The sequence below is a fragment of the Silurus meridionalis genome, chromosome 10, assembly GCF_014805685.1.
Source record: "Silurus meridionalis isolate SWU-2019-XX chromosome 10, ASM1480568v1, whole genome shotgun sequence".
NCBI classification, from domain to species: domain Eukaryota; kingdom Metazoa; phylum Chordata; class Actinopteri; order Siluriformes; family Siluridae; genus Silurus; species Silurus meridionalis.
The window spans coordinates 18541665-18562821 of NC_060893.1; the positions used below are offsets into that span (position 1 = coordinate 18541665).

Sequence of the window (21157 nt, forward strand, 5' to 3'; positions counted from 1 at the left end):
GGGTGGGTGGATAGACAGATTAGTGGATATGCAGACACTGATTTGATAGATAGATAGATAGATAGATAGATAGATAGATAGATAGATAGATAGGAGGTACAGTAATGTTTACTGCAGTCTATTCAGTTTATATATTCCTTTGTTTTTATATCAAACATTTCATTATAAAAATATAATGAAGTCTAGTGCATGTAATTAAATAACTCTAGTAAATAAATAGTTGTATGTATGAGAGCAGCAGCTACAGCTGAAATAACTGCATGCTGGTCAATTTATTTGCTTAATCAGCAGGTTTTTTTCCGCACAGATCCCATGACTGGAGAACTGTCCTTCTTCCGGCTGTATCCCAAACTTCTTCTCCCCTTCTGTCCTAGTGCACTACACATGGTATCAGTTGATAGTGATGTGTTAATGCTACACTATAGTGATTCGCCCTGCACGTGCTGCTTCCTGGTGCTCAGTGTCAGCTGATTTGAGAATCATGTGACTTTCACCGTTACACAAATGTGGTGCACATACAGCAGGTTTAATTTCAATATTATTCCCTGTTTGCTTCAATAGCAATCTGTGTTCATAATAATCAGTGCCACATCATATTACTTTCAGAATGAAGCGCTGGTATGTTTCTACCCAGTTTTCCCCTTCAGCAGATTCCCAGCCCTGATAAGAGAAGCTCTTCCGGACTAAGACTCAGTTTTATGAGGCTAAAGTCTGGAGCAGACAGCGTTAAGTGTCACTCTCCTAAATAACTTTGAGGCTTTTGTAGCTCGGTTGTAAAGCAGATCTCGGAGAAAGTGCCAGTAATGAAGCTGATCATACTGAGAGACTATGATGAAGCCAGTGAGTGGGCTGCAAAGTACATCCGAAACAGGATCAGGAGCTTTAATCCCGGTCCGGACCGGTTCTTCACTCTGGGCCTTCCAACAGGTACTGTACTGTACTGTACTGCACTTCTGACGACTAGTCAAGTTCACAGTGTGAATAGTTATAAACCCGAGTATGTAAGGGAATGACGATCAGTGAATATTATACTCTACTGTAGATCTGCACTATAGTATTTTACCTGAGTAAGGTTTCAGATTTACTCAGTTACTGTAGGAGCAGTTACTACACCTGAGTATTATTGAGCATTATAATCAGTTACTACACCTGAGTATTATTGAGCATTATAATCAGTTACTACACCTGAGTATTATTGAGCATTATAATCAGTTACTACACCTGAGTATTATTGAGCATTATAATCAGTTACTACACCTGAGTATTATTGAGCATTATATAAGTATTTTTGAGCATTATATAAGTATTATTGAGCATTATAATCAGTTACTACACCTGGGTATTATTGAGCATTATATAAGTATTATTGAGCATTATAATCAGTTACTACACCTGAGTATTATTGAGTATTATAATCAGTTACTACACCTGAGTATTATTGAGCATTATAATCAGTTACTACACCTGAGTATTATTGAGCATTATAATCAGTTACTACACCTGAGTATTATTGAGCATTATATAAGTATTTTTGAGCATTATATAAGTATTATTGAGCATTATAATCAGTTACTACACCTGGGTATTATTGAGCATTATATAAGTATTATTGAGCATTATAATCAGTTACTACACCTGGGTATTATTGAGCATTATATAAGTATTATTGAGCATTATAATCAGTTACTACACCTGAGTATTATTGAGCATTATAATCAGTTACTACACCTGAGTATTATTGAGCATTATATAAGTATTTTTGAGCATTATATAAGTATTATTGAGCATTATAATCAGTTACTACACCTGAGTATTATTGAGCATTATATTAATTTACTACACCTGAGTATTATTGAGTATTATAATCAGTTACTACACCTGGGTATTATTGAGCATTATATAAGTATTGAGCATTATAATCAGTTACTACACCTGGGTATTATTGAGCATTATATAAGTATTATTGAGCATTATAATCAGTTACTACACCTGGGTATTATTGAGCATTATATAAGTATTATTGAGCATTATAATCAGTTACTACACCTGAGTATTATTGAGCATTATATTAATTTACTACACCTGGGTATTATTGAGCATTATATAAGTATTATTGAGCATTATAATCAGTTACTACACCTGAGTATTATTGAGCATTATATAAGTATTATTGAGCATTATATTAATTTACTACACCTGAGTTTATTTTACAACTTTACTTGACACACAATAAACATTGTACTATAACAATGGAAACAGTTACTGCACAAGTACCTGTACAATTATACTTTTGCCCGAGTACTAACGGACTGGACTGACACACACACACACACACACACACACACACACAAATCAACAAACTCAATAACTGCTTTCACATTCGGTGTACACGTATATGCACGTCTATTAAATATTATCTGGACAGGTAATTTGTTCCAACACAAACTGTGTACTGTACTGGTGGGTGCTGCAGTGTCACTGCGTCTATAGTCTCACTGTCTTATGTTTTGTTTTTTGTTTTTTTACATTAAATGTTGCACAGGTGCTACTCCAACTACTAAACAATTTTCTGCTGTAGTTATTTACAGAGGAAGCAGTTTCTACACATGAGTATTTCTTTTTTATCTGATATTCTTCTTTATCTGAATATCACTTATACGTATATTATTGCAGAAGCATGTAATACACCATATTATTTGTATTTGTCTACTGTACTTGAAAATCATTGAACATTATACTGAGTGTAGTAGTGATGCTTTCTGTACTGTGACCATGTACTTTGTCTTTTAATTAATATTCCTGCAGTAATTTTGTTCATTTCTGTGTATTATCAGGCAGCACTCCGCTGGGATGCTATAAGAAACTGATCGAGTATTATAAGAAAGGGGAAATATCTTTTCAATTCGTGAAGACCTTTAACATGGATGAGTATGTAGGTATGTATTTTATTTTATTTTTTTGAAGCCTTGCAGGTTTGAATTTCACCCTTATTTAGCATCTAAAGCCTTAAAATGCCAAGCATCTCTCTGAACAGGTCTGCCCAGAGACCATCCCGAAAGCTATCACTCCTTCATGTGGAACAACTTCTTTAAGCATATCGACATCCGGTCAGAAAACGCACACATTCTGGACGGCAGCGCTCCAGATCTGCAGATAGAATGCCAGGACTTCGAGGAGAAGATTAAAGCTGCTGGTGGGATTGATCTTTTTGTAGGAGGTAAGAGAATTGAGTGAACTTTGACCTCATGTCATTTAACCAAAGATGACACAATATAAGGATTGGCTGGTTTCCATGAGACCAGACTTTCAGGTAGCATAGCAGCTTAATAGCTTGAACTTGTGTTTCAGGTATTGGACCTGATGGACACATTGCTTTCAATGAGCCCGGCTCTAGTCTTGTGTCTCGAACCAGGGTCAAGACCTTGGCTATGGACACCATTCTGGCCAATGCTCGTTTCTTTGATGGAGATCTGTCTAAAGTCCCGACCATGGCTCTGACTGTAGGAGTTGGCACAGTGATGGATGCCCGTGAGGTATAGCCAGATGGTTTTTAGTTTTCTATAATAGTATAATCATAGAAATTCACAGATATTTAAAAAATTTTGTAAAATTAATTTGCAATTTGTAATTGCATCGAGTCGCGGTTGTTTCTTTGTTACATTTTTTTTGTCTGGAAATTAATTCCAACCCAAGGAAAAACAAAGCTGAGATGCCCTGACACTTTCCCTAAATAACAAGCCATTGATATATACACTATATACTGTATAAAAGTCAAATGCATATTGTAGAAATGATCATTTACAGCAATGCTTGCAATGTTGCGCAAAACCATGATTTATTATTCTCCAGAATATTCTCTTTAGTGGCTGTAAGAGATGGTTTCTGCATTCAAACTGAATTGTAGCGTCTGTATTTGGACGTTTTTCAGGTGATGATCCTCATCACAGGTGCACATAAAGCGTTTGCCCTGTACAAGGCCATAGAAGAAGGTGTCAACCACATGTGGACGGTTTCAGCATTCCAGCAACATCCTCAGACCGTCTTCGTGTGTGATGAGGATGCGACACAAGAGCTGCGGGTCAAGACTGTGAAATACTTCAAAGGTAACATTGCTGGAACTCGAGGAACAGATTCTTTCAAACCAAAATAAGGTGGAATCCAATCTGTTTCCAAAGAAATCCTAATAATGATATAATAATAAGTAGTGTCATTATTATGAGTATTAGAATAAAATACACCATAATAAATCAAGACTTGAAATAAGAAGTTTAGATTTTTAATAATTTAATATATATTGTTTGGTGATTTTAATATGAATTAGTATTATTTATATTATATTATTATTATATTATTTTATATTATATTATTTTTATTTTATATATATTTTTATTATATTTTGTTAATTTCACAGGCATGATGCATGTTCACAATAAGCTGGTGGAGGAACCATAGATTCTGCTGAAACGAGAAGGAGACTTTGATTTGCATTTAGTATTTTATCATTATTACGTTTAACATTGTTAAAATAATACTTTTTCTACACGTAGTAGCAGATACGAAGGACTTAAATGAAATTAAAAATATATAATCTCAATATGTGAAGTGTTCAGTTAATGACTGGAGATGACAAACACTTGAGTGTTGGAAATTATGTCTTTTATATGTGGTCTGCATCTTTTTTCTTTTAGGGAGATGCTTATAAACATGACTGAAATACACCACTTGGATTTTTCTGTGTGAATTTTCCACTTACACCTACTGTATAAACTCACTCATACCTCACTGCATTAATATAATAGACAAATGTTTTTAGTTTTTTCAGCAAATTTCAGTTCCCTTTTTATATATATACAGCGGGGAAAATAAGTATTTGACACATCAGCATTTTTATCAGTCACTTCATTTCACTTTATTTATTATGTTTATTTATATTTTTTATGACTATTGTATACTGTTCTGAAAAAATGTTCAGATTTGTTTGTATGAATTCAATATTTGGCTTGATGGCTACATCTTGTGGAAATTTTTTGTCAAGAAATCCTTTTATAAAAATCCTGATGTATCAAATACTTATTATTTTACCCACTGTGTGTGTATATATATATATATATATATATATATATATATATATATATATATATATATATATATATATAAATAAATCCAAATGAGCAAATCTAGGAAGAAAAGTAATCGAGTACGGAAATTTTCTCCACATGTAGTCTTAAATATAGAGCCTTATGCTTACACTTCACAGTATACTGAATGCTAATGCCTATAGTTTTATTTATTTACAGTTTAAACTGGCAGCATAATTGTTTGTTTGTTGGCTCGTTTACATTCGATTTTTTCATTACAGGCCAGTGAGATGACACTGCAGGAGATTAAAACCAGAAAATAAAGTAATAAATCATTCACATAAAATCTAAATGATGATTATTACTAGTAAAAACACTTTATTATGCTGTGAGGAAAATTCTTTTGCTGTCTTTGTTTACTTTTCCTTTTAGTTAAAATGATCACTGCAAAGCAATACGACATAATTCTGGTAAATTATCTGCGCTAAATATTGGTGCGTGACTGTGAGGATTTGTGATCATTCAGCTACAAGATCATTGCTTGAGGAGGTTGCAACTTTTACTTTTACACATTAATTTTTTTTTTACGCAAATATCTGTACTTTTTTTTACATTTTTAAATCAGACTTGTTACTTTAGTTTTATTATTTATTTATTTGGTGATATGATCAATATTTGTTCTTGTCATTGTACAGCATTTCCAGACCTTCAACCTTTTCCTTATCATTGTGCGGCTTTTACAATCTACTACTGGTGTATCATTTCTTGGGTCTCACACAAAACAGACGTAGGTTAGTTTACAAACAACAAGACAGAAGGCAACATGAAGTTTGTGGGTAACATGGATGAGACAGAGGGAGTCAGTGATGTAAACATGACTGAGAACAGACACATTCCTGATCTCCTGATCAGCTGATCATCATCATCTTTTCTCTGCATGTGTTCTATATGTTGGTGGTTCAGTCTGGATACATTCATTAAACAACAAAATTTGAAATTCTTTTTTATTAATATGGTGTGAGGTCCAGATACCAGTGTGACACTAAAACAGGTAGCAGTAATGACTACTTTTTACTTAATTACATGTCAGAGCACAAACTTCTTTACTCTTCTTCTTTCGGCTTCTCCCATTAGGGGTCGCCACAGCGAATCATCTGTCTCCATACCCCCCTGTCCTCTACATCTGCCTCTTTCAAACCAACTACCTGCATGTCTTCTCTCACTACATCCATAAACCTCCTCCTTGGTCTTCCTCTTTTCCTCCTTCCTGGTGGCTCCATCCTCAGCATTCCCCTATCGATATGCCCCATGTCCCTCCTCTGCAAAATTCTTTACTCTTACTTGAGTAAAAAAAAGTGTAGTCAGCACTTAAACATGATAGATAGATAGATAGATAGATAGATAGATAGATAGATAGATAGATAGATAGATAGATAGATAGATAGATAGATAGATAGAAATAACTTTATTGTCATTGCATAGTACAGGTACACAGCAACGTAATGCAGTTTGGCATCTACCAGAAGTGCAAAAAGTAGCAATCGTGCAAATAGTGCAGATAAATATGTGGTATATGTACAGCATATAATGTGTATATATATGTAAATATGTACAGTGAATAAATATAAAGGCTATAGCAGAGCAGATGTGTGGACATTGTTGAGAAGTACAGCTAAATGGTTCTAAGGCTATGACATTGAAAGAAATTGTGCAGAAGTAGAAGGTTGTAAGGTTATGGCATATAGAAAATGTACAAGCTAAATAAACAAGTCCACTATATATATATATATATATATATATATATATATATATATATATATATATACACACACACACACACACACACACACACACACACACATTTACCAGAGTCTTTGAAAAAAAAATTAGTATCTGTACTTCTATTCAAGTGAAGGATGTGTGTTCTTTTGCCATCTCTGGGAGATTGCTGTGTACACAGAGGCATTGTCATGCTGGAACAGGTTTTGGACTCGATTGCCTTCAACTTGTGGTGGCAGCTTGGGAAAGAACCACACATGGGTGTGTCCATATAGTATACAATTTATTAGGTCTGATACGGCTAGATATATTACTTTATGAGTTAGTACTAGTGTGGCATGGCGTATTAGAAATTCAGTACCACAGTAAAAAACATGATTTGTTAGAGGTGTTGTTCAGCAATGCATATTACCTTCTTTAAAATACAAAGCAGGACAATACAACGTGTTTGTTTGATACTTATGGTGTTAAATATCTGCTTGTGGAACATCTGAAGCACCTGTTTTGTCGTTTATTTTATTACATTTTCTCTTCTTTTGGTATCCTAAACACTGTTTCCCACTACCACTGTCCTCCTCCTCCTCCTCCTCCTAATGCAATACTGCAATTAATCCCATATACCACTAATAATAATGTACACGGGTCAAGTTTTGCAAATAATACACGATAGTTTAGTAAATATTAATGAACAATGTGGTGTTTTAAAAGCCTAATTCGGTGTATTAGCTATAATTCTGTCTTTAATGTGAGTTTTAAGGAACGAAAAGAAACGGTGAAGGCTTTGTGCGCATGCGCGGCAGCCATTTCTGTTGTGGTTACTTTGACCAAGTACGCTGAACTCGTAGTGTCTCCGGCAGGAGAGAAATACAGATAAGAAAAGAAAAGGGAAGGAAGAAGGGACGAGGATATCTCCTCATACAGCTGGCTAATTTATTTAGCTGGTTACTCGTATGAACAAGTGACTACAGCTGAAGACGTACCAAAGAATGGCTGAGCAAAGGAGCGGATATCGGCAGGTAGGAAACTTAGCATAACTAGCATGCTAACATTTTCGGAACGCTAGCGATTTGTATCTGATTTGCTTGTTCTTCTACGCTTTTATTGCGTATTTGATGAATGATAGACATTAAAATGTTTGTTTTTTTTCTAATACGAAAGTTTGTTTCACTGTAAATGTGTTTTGGGAGGTGTACACCGACACGGCTAATCTAGCCAATGAGCTCCCCGAAAACACAGCTGATAACATTGTTAATCCTGTCATCTTTTTCATTTCATTTTCTTTAGTTTATATTTGTTTGATTAAACAAAAGTCGACGTAGAAAATGATTTGGCAGACTCTATTAAAGGTGACATTGTCGTGTATTTAATGCGTTTTCTTTTACAGGCCTATTGACTGAGCTGACAGTTTTCTCCTGCAGTATTAATCGTTATATAATCCCATTAAAAGCACTCGGAAAAATCCCTGTTTCACCGAACAAGGTCCAGATTTAACCCGCACTGCTTTGATACAAAAGCGATCGCATATTTTCTGACTTCAAATCACATTTTTTTCCTTCCCCTTCCCTCCCCATATGTGAAAACCTGGTCCTGCAGAGGCAGAAATCCCACTTTTAACTTTCATTTCCCCCCTTTAGACACATGGTAGGACGTTCACAATGCACAATACTGAAGAAGACATAATGTGTGTCACGCAAAAAGAGGACAGGATGTTAAATTTCCAAGCTTTTAATCAGGGTTTTCTTTGACACCTTTATGTCTGTCCTCTTCATTAGGTTGTGATCTGTTCTGACCCATTGTCAATGCTGCTTTCTATAACTCAATATTACATTTTATATTCATATAGATAGATCAATAGATAGATAGATATAGATCGATAGATATATTGATTGATAGATAGATCGATAGATAGATGGATATATCTATAGATAGATGGACAGACAGACAGACAGATAGATAGATAGATAGATAGATAGATAGATGGATATATCTATAGATAAATAGATAGATATATCGATAGATAAATAGATAGATATATCGATCTATAGATAGATAGATAGATAGATAGATCTATAGATAGATAGATAGAAAGATGGATAGATAGATAGACAGACAGATAGATAGATAGATATATCTATAGATAGATAGATATATCTATCTATCTATCTATAGATATATCTATAGATAGATAGATATATCTATAGATAGATAGATCTATAGATAGATAGACAGATGGATAGATAGATAGACAGATGGATAGATATATCTATATATGGATAGACAGACAGATAGATATATCAATAGATAGATAGATAGATAGATAGATAGACAGATAGATAGACAGATGGATAGAATGCATCTTAGACATTGTTACATGTCACATACGTTTACATTTGCGGCATTTCCGTGTCCAGATCGTCACGTTCACATCCCTACATGGCACAAGGGGGGTTTTTAACATAAAACTGAATAATTTCCATACAGGTTGGAAAGGGAATATAAAGTAAGGAATACAAAGATTGTTGTGTGACTAAAGTGGATAAAATTAAAGATTTTGCAAAAAATGACAACTATTTACAATCTTGTGGATATATTTTTTGGGTTTCATCTGCATTCACTGGTTTCCTCTCATTTTTTTTTAGAACCTATTGCAAAAGCTTGATTGGCTACACTACATTGCACATTGATGTGAATGTATTTAGAAGTAAGTTTTGCTCCTTAAAAAGCTTCAATTTTCTGAAATTATGACAAGCTTTAATATATTCAGTATGATTGTCAGTGAACCAACATTTTTGTTTTCAGTCAAATAGTTGATCAGTGTTTGATGGCCAACAGAAATATCTAGGATATATTTGAGCCATGCAGTATGGCCTTAAATTATAAATATGTTCTGTATAATTAATGAATATATATGGGAGTGTTCTACTTCCTCTTTGCTTTATAAAAGCTCTTAGTTTCTTTTTTTCCCTTTCATTCTGGACGAACCCTTTTCAATCTTTATGGTACCAAAATAGAAGTCTTTAAAGAAATGTGCACCAGCTGGCGTTGTCATTGTCACTGCGCTTGTTGTGAGAACAAAGTGTAAGAAAAGCTTTCTGCAACAACATCAACCGCCATCAGCTGCCAAGTCGTCTGTTCCAGTGGTTCCAGTGATTGTGTTTATTTATTTACTGGAAATGTGAGAGGTCTGTATTTTGTATACAGTGTTGAAAATATGTTGATGTGTCATGAAAAAGAAAATCGAATGTGTTTAATTTAATTGAACTTTACTTGTAAAGTAAAAAAAAAAACCCAAAAACAATCTCTGTACATAATTTTTTTATTTGTATTTATTTATTTTTTCTATATATTATTTTTTATTTTAAAACATTTATATAACACAACAAAAACAGTCAACAAACAATGCCCAACTTTTTACAATGCTAGTGAAAAAGAACAAGAGAGGGGAGAAAGAAAAGGGGAAAACTTAAATAAATAAATAAATAAAACCAACAATAATAAAATAAAATCACACGCCAAAACTCAAAATATTACTTAAAAAGACATTGATATAATCAGGGTATGGAGTCCAAACTTTGTGAAAAGCTTCAGTAGTCTGATAAGTAACACAGGTCAAGAACTCTAAGGGAATCATTTCTCTAATAATCTTGTGCCATCATTTCAAAGATGGGGGTTTACATCTCTTTACATTTGATCAGATTCTTGTTACTTATTATATAACTGTGATGTAGATCTTTGGACGATACTTACATTACTGAAGTAATTGACCACAGAAATGGTGTAGTGTCAGCATGTTGCTTCCTGATGGTATGACGCACTTTGATGCAACTACAGCAAGCAGCTGCTTTTTTTTTTTTTTTTTTACTTTTTTTTTTTTTTTTACACACAATGAAACAAACTTTACTTTTTATTGTGTGCATTAATTACTTTCCCCAGGCTTTTCTGGTATACTGCCCTTTGTGATATCTGAAACAAAACTGAACGAAATAAAGTCCATTATACAAGCATTATAGGCCATTATACAACCCTGCATATATGAGCGTAAATAAGCATAGAAAATAAATAAACAAACACTATCCTTTGTGAGGTCCCCACAGCTTGTATTTGAAAAAAGTTGCCTAACAACTTGGTGACAAGTTTTACAAATGTCTTTGGACTATGTTTAGCTATTATTTATATTAACCCAGCGTTCTCGCTACAGCATTTTCGGTTTCAGCATACTACAAAGCTAAATAAAAAGCATAAAACTGCAACAATCGAGAGAGCGTTTTAATCGGCTGTTTAAAAGCTTTAAAGGGACTAAACAGTCAGGAACTTAGGGTCACCATGCGTGGTTTATTTTTTCTCTAAAGATGGAAAGTTGAATCAAATCTGTAATTAATCATAGCCTTTCAGGCTTTTAGGGTTTAAAGAGTTTCAAATGTGCTTTATATTAAGATGGCGAATTATTTTATATCTAATTAACAGTGGATTTTTAGTTCATGTTGGTGTAACATTTAACTTTTTTTTTTATTTTTTTTAACACCACGGGCTGGTGAGAGTGCTTGGAGTGTGGGTTCTCTTCGTGTCTCTGTAACTGTAAAAGACTCTGATGTACAGGAAAATGGAAGAATGAAATGCATCAATTATTAAAATCAAGTTCTCGTTGATCAGTATGTTTTCATTTGATGCTTAAGGACACTTGAAAGCAGGTACTTTTGTGCAGGAGTGGTGTATTTTATCCATCATGTTGGACACACTCCAGAGGAATATAGTCTTTAACTAGTATTATTTGTTGGGGTTTATTTATCTAGTTAGCCAATGAGGAGGAGACGGAGACGCCTGAGGTGCCCCAGCAAGGAACTGATGCTCCGCCTCCTTACACCAGCATTGCAGCAGACACAGGTAAGAGCTGTTCATATGCTTTCAGTGATCAATCCAGGTTTAGTAAATAATCCAGGGAAGTCTCTGGTCCCTGTATGTGAATATTGGTCCTGTAGTTGATGGTACACAGTATAGTATATGAACCATGTTTGTATATGTGTTTTAAATCCAACAGCATTCTTTGATTACAAAGATGATGGGAATTACCCCAAACCCCCTTCTTACAACGTCGCCACATCTTTACCTTCATACGATGAAGCTGAGAGGTCCAAGGCAGAGTCCAGCGTTCCTCTGATGCCCACACGGGTGAGGAAACGGACATTGCACAGAGCTGAATAAATAGCACTAATCCTCGTTTAGGCATTCACAAGTCAGTTGTGGACTTTTTCTCATGACAGGACGAGGACTTCGCTGCCAGAGACGAATTTGAAGATGTCGACCAGCTACGAGTCGGGAATGATGGGATATTCATGCTGACGTTCTTTAGTAAGTATCCCAGACAAACCTAATCAGTAACAGTATGTCATCCTTCTGTAGATTTAGTTTTTCTTTGCGCTTGGACTAATTGTCTACTGATATTCTCACTAGCCAGTAGGCTGATAATTCTTCGAATAAGGAAGAAAACTAAATGAGACGTGCTTTTACAGGAAAACAATGAACCACTGGGTAAGCAGTGATACAAAGTGACATAAAGGACTGTTACTTCTACCACCCAAGAATTACTTCATTTCAGTTAACAGCAAGTTCTAGTGATTTATTCCTCTATCACAGAAAAGACTGAAACGCTGTGCTTTTTTTAACCATTTACACGACCGTTTTCAACTACCTACAAGACGAGTTAATTTCTAGTTCCTCTAATCGTTTTGGAAAAGTATGAAACAGTGCTGCATGATTAATAGTAATATTGATGTCAGCTCATGCGATTATATGACGGCGACTGTTGCGTTTCAATGAAATAATTAAGTGCATGTGTGGACATGCACTTTGCTGATTTTACGTGACTCTAACAAAACAAAAAAAAGACCAGATAGCCTCCGTTTGAGCGATGCACGTGTGGCTTGTGTGGTCACGATTTTCCGGTGCGCAGTGCAGAGACCAGGTGAAGGTGGATGCCGAGCAGACCGACACTGAACTGGTAGCCAAGACGCTACCTCTGTTATATGGTAATATTTTAGCTTTAAGATCATCAGCACTGAGCAGAAAGAGAAACTGTGTAAGATTTGAGAGTTAAAGTTGCTACATCAGACAGAGCTTTCTTTTATTTTTCATTCCTTTTTGACCTGCCGCTTTCCTTTTCCTCGTATTCATGCCGGTACACACACTCGTGGTAACACACATCTTTCTTAACCTGTGGGCACCAGCGGATCAACACGCCTTTACCTGGAATCTCTGCTTTCCCACATACATCCCCATACACGCCGTCAGCTCTGCCCAGTCTCTCTCTCTCTCTCTCTCTCTCTCTCTCCCCAGTGTCTGTTGCATCCTGCATAAACAGTAATTCCATAGAATTCCATAAAAAGGGTTAAACACATTTAATAATAATGATTGCCTGAATTCAAGTATGTAAACACGTACAGTCGACCCCTGATTATATCGTGGTTCGGAACTCTTGGCTCGGAATATTCTCAGGTTCTCATTTGGAACCTAACTAACAGCAGGTTGCGGATTATCCTAAAATTCACAGGAATCCGCAGCGGGACCGAATGTTCGGGAACGTGAGGAATAACATTTTAAACTGTTTTCACTAACAAATTTCGTAAAACATTTAAAACACAAGACAATAATTCAGCAAGGTACCATTGGGGCTGCAGGGGTGCATCCAAAATTTGTGGATTTTTGGAACTCGCGGGGGTCTTAGAATGTAACTCCTGCGAGGTCCAGGGAAACACTGAACTGTATCTTAAACTTCAGCAGAAAAACAGGGAAATAATTAAAATAGGAGGTGGCAGGGCGTTCCCTGTTTGTTTTGATAAAATGTTTCAAAAATCTTACTTTTGTGAAAAGTTTATTTATTGTTTTATTAAATTCAGCTTTTGAGAATTTTTCACATTAATGCAAATGTAATTTCATTTTGTTAAAAATTATTAATTTTGAAAACCGTAGTTTTTTATATATATATATATATATATATATATATATATATATATATATATATATATATATATATATATAATTACTATTGTATTTGTTTTTCTAAAATATAAAATTAATAATTTGTAAGAAAAAAGTGTGTGTATGTGTGTGTATATATATATATATATATATATATATATATATATATATATATATATATATATATATATAATATTATTTTTTGTTTGTTTATAAAATAAAGGCTACATCTACAGTGATCAATTTGATATACATCTGCAAACTGCTTGATCTGTCAAAAAACGCTCCACTTTCACACATTTGTTTTCAGTCATTTCCCAAATGAAACATCTAAAAACACTTGCATAACAAAAACCAGTAACCGCACTGTACAGTGTTTTTTTTCTTTTTCTTTTTTCTTTTAGTTTGAAATGATCCAAAACATTTCCTTTCTTCTCCTCACTCCTTGCTGTTTTCTTCCCGTTCCTTAATTTTTCATTCTGCAGCGTCTTCTGTGTTTACCTGTCCAGAGCACTCCAGAGTTTAGCGAGTGGTGCGTCAGTAATAAAGGTCCGTGAGGAAACACAAGGCTTTGTGTTTCTGGATTAAATGAAGCATATAATTTGCCTCGATTCTTTTTTTTGTATTCGAATTACTCGAGCTACTCGATGAATCGTTTTAGCTTTACCATCCTTTAGCAGGCAAGTTGATTATCTCCTGTTCACTTTTATTCTCAGTGGCTTTCCTTTTCAACTGGATCGGCTTCTTTCTGTCGTTTTGCCTGACCACTTCGGCAGCGGGGCGCTACGGCGCAGTCTCTGGGTTCGGCCTCTCTTTGGTTAAGTGGGTCCTGATTGTCAGGGTAAGATAATTTATTTATTGATTTATTTTTGATAAAGAGCACATAGCAGGTGGCCATGAGCCATGAACAAAGATGAAAAGACTGTCGACATCCAAAGTATGTAAGAACATTATGTAGCAAACAAAAACGTGTTAAAAAACCCAGAATATGTTTTGTATTTTCAATTTAGTTGACATTTTACGCTTTCATTAAAGCTTTGGACACATCAGACTACGTGCTCTTTTCATAGTTTGGATGTGTTCAGTGTTAATGTTTAAAATGTTTAAAATAATACAAAATCAAGAAAAAAACACTGAAGGGGACCGTGTATCCAAACTTCTGACTGGTTTCGTGTAATATATATATATATATAGTTAATAGGGATATATACTAAAGACATTTAGCTTTGAGATCAGCAGATGAATCATCAGATTTCCTGATATTTACATCTATATTACAGTAAATAACACTGCATACCTGGGTTTAACAGAGCAGGTCAGGGAGAATGCCTGTCAGTGTGTTCCTTCTATTCGACATTTAACCCACAGAGATCTGTCAGCATTATGCAGTGCTGATTATAGATGATAAATAATTCGTTTGTCAAGAAAACATGAGACGCCCAGTTCAACTGCTTTTTTTTATTTACTTGATCAGTCAGAGTAGAGTATTAGGAGCAGGGAAAACACTCAAATGTCCAGGACGGATTGTTCCAGGTATTTCAGGTCCTAGACTAGCAACCCATGAGCTGAACAGTAATCCCAATAACAGCTAGTCAGTTAATCAGTGACTCAAATATGGTATTTATCTGAATTTCCTATAAGCTTGTGGCAGACATTTTCCCCCACGCACTATGTGCTTACTTAAAAACATCATTTTGAACCCTTGAATATACAGGGACATCTTTTATACATACTGGAATATGACTAGAAGTGTTGTTGATACAATAAAATCTTACAATATACATGATTTATGCTACTTAGTATAATATTGCATAATAAATATATTTTTATATTTCATATAGTTTTTCTTTTCTTTCCCTTCTTTCTTTTTCACCCTTTAAAAAAAAAAAAAAGGTTGCACCACCTTTTGTTGTTGCTTGATGTGCTTGTTGTTAGGACGAAGTGTAAGAGTGGTTTCCTGCACTCCTCCACCGGGTTTTAAAATATCTACTATAGGAGTGTTTAGAGTGAGCCTTTTTACTAGTTCTTTCTTAAATACATGGAAATGCGAGGATTTTATATCTTGTATATTATCGTTATGTGTCTTCTTTTTAATTGCAGTGCAGATTGCATTAAAAAATGTTTTGCCAACACACCCAGGGCGAGAATCCTGTCGAATTACCCCAAAATATTTACAGTAAAAGTCAAGCTGATTGTACATCATGTGCTGCACTGTGAAGAGTGTACCAATGCAGCCGGTTATAGGCTTCATAAATCAGTTCTTCCTATGACGTCACTAACCGTTTCTCTTGTTTTTGTTAAACCAGTTCTCCACATATTTTCCGGGATACTTTGATGGGCAGTACTGGCTGTGGTGGGTATTTCTGGTTGTAGGTAAGTGTGCATTTTCTACATTTCTTCTTATCAATTCTGTCAAACAATTAAACATTTGTAAGTGTTTTAATTATTATTTATTTCCCAAACAGGATTCCTGCTGTTTATCAGAGGTTTCGTTAATTACTCCAGAGTGCGCAACATGGCCGATCATTCCTTCCCAACCGTTTCTCGCACCAGAGTTCTTTTTATCTACTGAAGGTAAATCCGTCACAATGTATTTACCATAACAGGTTGAGTGTGTGTGTGACGCGCTTTATTAAATTATTGCTCTGTTTGTGTTCAGATTTTCTCAGGACTATTGTGAAATCCACAAAATGGCGAAATTCAGCTTTGAATCTTCAGAAAACAGTGCTAAGCAGAAGCCGCTGCAACAAAATGACCAATAAATGGAGAAAAAGAAAAAAAGATTTAGGTACAGTTATGTATATTTACCAGGCTGTTGATAGTCCTCTAATCAAGTATTTATCAAGTAACTCATTTCCAGTGCAATCAATCATAGCGACATAAACGCATCGTCTTTTCATATACTTTAATCAGCACACTGACAGATATAACGATTAACCATATTTGGTCACCACTGCTTTAGACAATTAATGCCTAAATTAAAAACAAACAAAAAAAATACCATCAATGCACCCAGTTAATATGCCTGTTCAGCTCATTTTACACCAGATGCACCACTGCAATGCTTTTCAATTTATATAAATGTAGGGAGCTACAATACAAAGCTTATTCTCGCTGTGCTTTCTCTTACCATGGCTAATTACATAAAGCATGCAAATATCTCAATTCAATATCAGATCAGTACAAACATCATTTGTATAGTTTCTAAAGGTTCTTGTGTTTGCTTTCAAGCAGTTTGACCACGTGGTGTTCGACAGTGTGTATGTTGTTGTTTTGTAGTCTTTCTAGCTAAATGCTAGAAACTGCCTTCAAATAGAGACTCGAGGTGTACAAATCTGTTTTGCGATTCTCGCCAAATTGGGTGAAATGTAAAAGGATACACCAACTAACGTAGGAGAGTGTCAAATTCCATACTTGCTGCATCTGGTGTAAAATGAGCCGTAGTGTTCTCATTTATAGAGTACTGGGGGAATTTTTTGTTTTACTTTGTGAGTAAGTATAGTAAACCTTGTTTTATTTTTTTGTGAAATATCAAGTTTAGGTGTTTTAGGGACAGTGCAATTTGAAGATGTTAAAGATTAAGCAGCAGACAGTTTTAAAGAATCTGCCAGAATCCAAAATAATGGCTAATTAGTCTCAGAATGATTTGTCTAATATACAAAAGATAAAAATAAAAAAAGGTCTTGCTATTGTGATTAGGACCAAATATTCAAAATGAAGCTTTTCACTCTGATGCACACTGATTTGTCATACAGTGACACCTAAAATTGCATCTGTGTTTCCTCTGTGATCTGTATAATATAATATTGCGGTAATTTATATTGCCAAATCAGTAGATTTCCCACTGTCTTGTTAATTTTCCTATTTAGTTTTCGTGACATGCATGTTGATGAAATAGTTCTGCACAGTGTGGTATAATGTGGTTTATATGTTTACACTTGTGCAAAATAACTTTTAATAAACATTGCTTCTGTAGCGACATCACTCATGTCTTAATGACTCTCTGGTCAATAACAGTTACATGCTTGAATGTTTTTAATCATTATTCAGTATAGAGTTGGGCATAAGCACTTTATTTGAATCCCCTGCCCACACACCCTGACCGCCGTGTTCACTCCTACAGTCACCCTGACCGCCTTGTTCACTCCTACAGTCACCCTGACCACCGTGTTCACTCCTACAGTCGCCCTGACCGCCGTATTCACTCCTACAGTCGCCCTGACCGCCGTATTCACTCCTACAGTCGCCCTGACCGCTCTTGTTCACCCCCCACAGAAATATTTTTTCAAAGATTATTTCTCAGACCCTCCGAACACACCTATTCACTCCTACAGACCCCCCTCCCCCAACACCCCCACCCACACACACCCACACACACCCACACCCACACCCACACACACCCACACCCACACCCACACCCACACCCACACACACACCCACACACACACCCACACACACACACACAAACAAACCCACCCACCCACCACTCTTATTGCTGAACATCATTCCTAATGCAATATTAGATAAAAAATGTAATGACTTTTTAAAGACCAGCTCTATATACAGTCAGGATTCATTGTTTAGTTTGATAGAAAAAAAGATGAAAAAATGCAGTGTTTCCACGTGTGACACTGACGTGTCTCTTGCTGAATAAAGTTAACAGAAAAACATCTGTTACAGCATATTTCAGTCTCTTCCTTCAGCCACCTGCCGAGGCAGAAAGAAAACAGCCTTTTGTCCAACATGCGTCTTCGTGGCTTGCTTTGGTTTTCCGTTCTTTTTGATTCCTACATACCAGTCTGGGCCGTACTTTTGGGACTTGTACGTGTTGTAGTGGTTCTCCTCTAACTTCTCCAGGAAGTAACTTTCATCTGTTACTGACTGCTGCAAAATCCACACACAATTGTATCCCTTAATGGAAAAAAACTAAAGAATTCTTCACAAATGCTTTGTATAGGTGTACATGCACTTACTGATGTGTACAGCATGCCGTTCTCACTCATCGAGAGGAACCGTTTGGTTTCTGTTCCCTCGATGACCACCACTCCAGCACTCACGGCTTTAATCCGCAGCACATCTTTTAAAAACAGACACACACACAAGCTTGTGTTTACTCAATGCTACCATGGGGCCTATGATTAAGGTTAGTTTTAAGGCTGTAAATTTGTACATAATTGCAGTTCTGGATTTACGCATGAAATTACAGACTGCCTGTTCAGATGATTCCTCTCTAAGGTAGGTGTTAGAACATGGTAGGTGTCCTGGCTCAATTTCCATAGCGACAATTACTGTTCCGCAGCAGTTTGCGGATGATACCACCCAGAGTGACACTAAGTCAAGTAACAATGGGATATCAGGAACCATCTCTGAACAAATAATCATTCAGGAAGACCTGCACTGTTCAGGTCACACCTGCAGAATTGATGATGTGATAAGTGATCACTTCAAGTGTTCTCTTTTATTTACATTACAGTCTAGAGAACTGGTGGGTTTCAACTTCTATATGTTTGAGGTTTACTTTTATTTCTATATATCTGAAGTGCTTTCTGAACCTTGTCACTGCATATTCATGTTGTTCTTTAATTATTATTTCCTTACAGTTTAGATGGACTTATAAGAAATAGTCATTTTTTGTCTTCTGTAAAGCTGAAATGTCTTATCTAGTAATTCAAACCGAATGAATTTGATGATGATCCCGTGTCTGCCACGTGTGTGTGTATGTATGTGTATGTGTGTATATGTATGTGTGTGTATATATATATATATATATATATATATATATATATATATATATATATATATATATATATATATATATATATATATATATACATCTCCTGATGCTAACATGCCATTAAAGCTTAATAATCAAACAAACAAACATGTTTAGACACCTGGAAGTCAACTAAAGTTGGTGCATTGGATAGCACCAACTTTATGGTCCTGATATTTTGATGACAGTAAGAACACTTATTTCCTAATCATAACTTGAGGTTCATGGTTTGTCTTCGATTTATTTATTTGTGCTCATTTGGTTTAATTAAAATTGAAACGAAATTGGAAAAAACAAATCTGTAAAATGTGCAAATTTCCTGTTACCTTTTTTGTACCAGTTGTAAATGAATACTTAATGTGTCTATATACTGCTAGTTTTAGTTTTTAATGTCTAAAAAAAAAATTATCTTTTTTATTCCTTACAATTTATCATTAAGAACTTTTATTGGGTCTCTCATATATTCATGATTCATCAAAATAATTCCTGCCTTTTACTTCTGATTATTACACTATAGATCAGTCACATGATTTGGAGTGCACATGGAGTCCCATTCTGGAAGCATGGGCATTGATGGGCACTTTATTTATGTGGCTCACTTTACACATAGAGACGTTGTAATGCTGGAACGGGTTTGGCTCCAATTGAGGGAAATTGTAATGGCAAAGTATAGGGCGTCTTATATAATTGTGTGCTAACAGATTTTGGGTTAACTGTTCACTTAAGCACAGTGAAATTCTTAATATTCCAGCTTGTTAGGAAGCTGGGGGTCAGAGCACAAGAGAGGAACAGAGAGGGGGAGGAACAATACATGGATGTGATAGTCAGGAGTTCTTTCCTCCATATAGTGTTTGAGCACATTTAGGGTTAAAGACTTAAACCTATGCCCTTTAAAATGTAACATTTCAAGGGAGAAAATGTCCCAACCAAAAGAAAAAAATCACCCCGTCTTCCCCTGAGTGCAGCTACAGATGTCTTTATCTGACCCTTGATATTTCTAATCTTCCACACTGTGAGCTGTTCTTTACTCCATCTCTCACTAGTTAAATCTGGAATGAAACGGATGATCTTACTGTAACGGTCGTGCTCCTCTCGGCTTCCTTTCACTGAACCCTCAGGGAGAAGCTGCAGGTGATGGCCGGCGTTCATGCAGTAGAGCCGGGTCGTCTCTGCGTGCTTTATCAGGTTCGGTTCCATCATTACTGCGAGTGTGATCCTGAAATCAGCAGGTCTGATCTGATATCTGATGATGTTCACTAACGTGTGATTGTGTTGAAATGTATGGGTGTGTTGAGCAGGAGGGAGAGCACCCCCGCTTTGACCCTGCATTCCTCACACTCCCAACATGCCTCTGAAAAGAGACACAAAGGGTAAGACACAAACCAGGCCATTCTCCACTTACTTTCAGCTCACGTTTTCTCATTATGACCTGAACTGAAGCTTTTGAGGGGTCACATCACTGGTTGTTTGGAGAATTGCGTGTGATTTGAGTGTACAGTTTGTCATGATTTGAGTTCAGTATATTGTGAGTAATTGATCACTGATTACAGCAGCA

At 35.7% G+C, this 21157-nt stretch overlaps 3 protein-coding genes across 3 annotated transcripts; 2 read left to right on the top strand and 1 right to left on the bottom strand.

Annotated features, from left to right (window-relative positions):
* Positions 1-474: 474 nt before the first annotated feature.
* Positions 475-4721, top strand: gnpda1 (glucosamine-6-phosphate deaminase 1). The gene is made up of 6 exons (XM_046859614.1): positions 475-927; positions 2835-2936; positions 3035-3217; positions 3349-3533; positions 3929-4103; positions 4412-4721. Exons 1-6 carry the CDS (start codon positions 804-806, stop codon positions 4450-4452), a joined length of 810 nt encoding a protein of 269 aa, XP_046715570.1. The 5' UTR covers positions 475-803; the 3' UTR covers positions 4453-4721.
* Positions 4722-7651: 2930 nt separating this feature from the next.
* Positions 7652-17813, top strand: ndfip1 (Nedd4 family interacting protein 1). The gene is made up of 8 exons (XM_046859727.1): positions 7652-7873; positions 11648-11738; positions 11893-12023; positions 12116-12203; positions 14546-14670; positions 16136-16202; positions 16295-16403; positions 16489-17813. The coding sequence occupies exons 1-7, from the start codon at positions 7844-7846 to the stop codon at positions 16399-16401; spliced, it is 639 nt and encodes a 212-aa protein (XP_046715683.1). The 5' UTR covers positions 7652-7843; the 3' UTR covers positions 16402-16403; positions 16489-17813.
* A 433-nt stretch (positions 17814-18246) lies between these two features.
* fgf1a (fibroblast growth factor 1a) lies at positions 18247-20844 on the bottom strand. The gene is made up of 3 exons (XM_046859834.1): positions 20676-20844; positions 18803-18906; positions 18247-18713 (listed from the first exon to the last, which is right to left on the bottom strand). Exons 1-3 carry the CDS (start codon positions 20800-20802, stop codon positions 18516-18518), a joined length of 429 nt encoding a protein of 142 aa, XP_046715790.1. The 5' UTR covers positions 20803-20844; the 3' UTR covers positions 18247-18515.
* Positions 20845-21157: the final 313 nt, after the last annotated feature.

Coding starts and splice junctions, on each gene's coding strand:
- gnpda1 (XM_046859614.1), top strand. CDS start 804: ATGAAGCTGATCATACTGAGAGACTATGATGAAGCCAGTGAGTGGGCT. Junction 3,218..3,348: donor GATTGATCTTTTTGTAGGAG/GTAAGAGAATTG, acceptor CTTGTGTTTCAG/GTATTGGACCTGATGGACAC. Junction 3,534..3,928: donor CAGTGATGGATGCCCGTGAG/GTATAGCCAGAT, acceptor GACGTTTTTCAG/GTGATGATCCTCATCACAGG.
- ndfip1 (XM_046859727.1), top strand. CDS start 7,844: ATGGCTGAGCAAAGGAGCGGATATCGGCAG. Junction 12,204..14,545: donor ATTCATGCTGACGTTCTTTA/GTAAGTATCCCA, acceptor TTTTATTCTCAG/TGGCTTTCCTTTTCAACTGG. Junction 14,671..16,135: donor AGTGGGTCCTGATTGTCAGG/GTAAGATAATTT, acceptor TTGTTAAACCAG/TTCTCCACATATTTTCCGGG.
- fgf1a (XM_046859834.1), bottom strand. CDS start 20,802: ATGATGGAACCGAACCTGATAAAGCACGCAGAGACGACCCGGCTCTAC. Junction 18,907..20,675: donor AGAGGAGCACGACCGTTACA/GTAAGATCATCC, acceptor TGTTTTTAAAAG/ATGTGCTGCGGATTAAAGCC. Junction 18,714..18,802: donor ACGGCATGCTGTACACATCA/GTAAGTGCATGT, acceptor TGGATTTTGCAG/CAGTCAGTAACAGATGAAAG.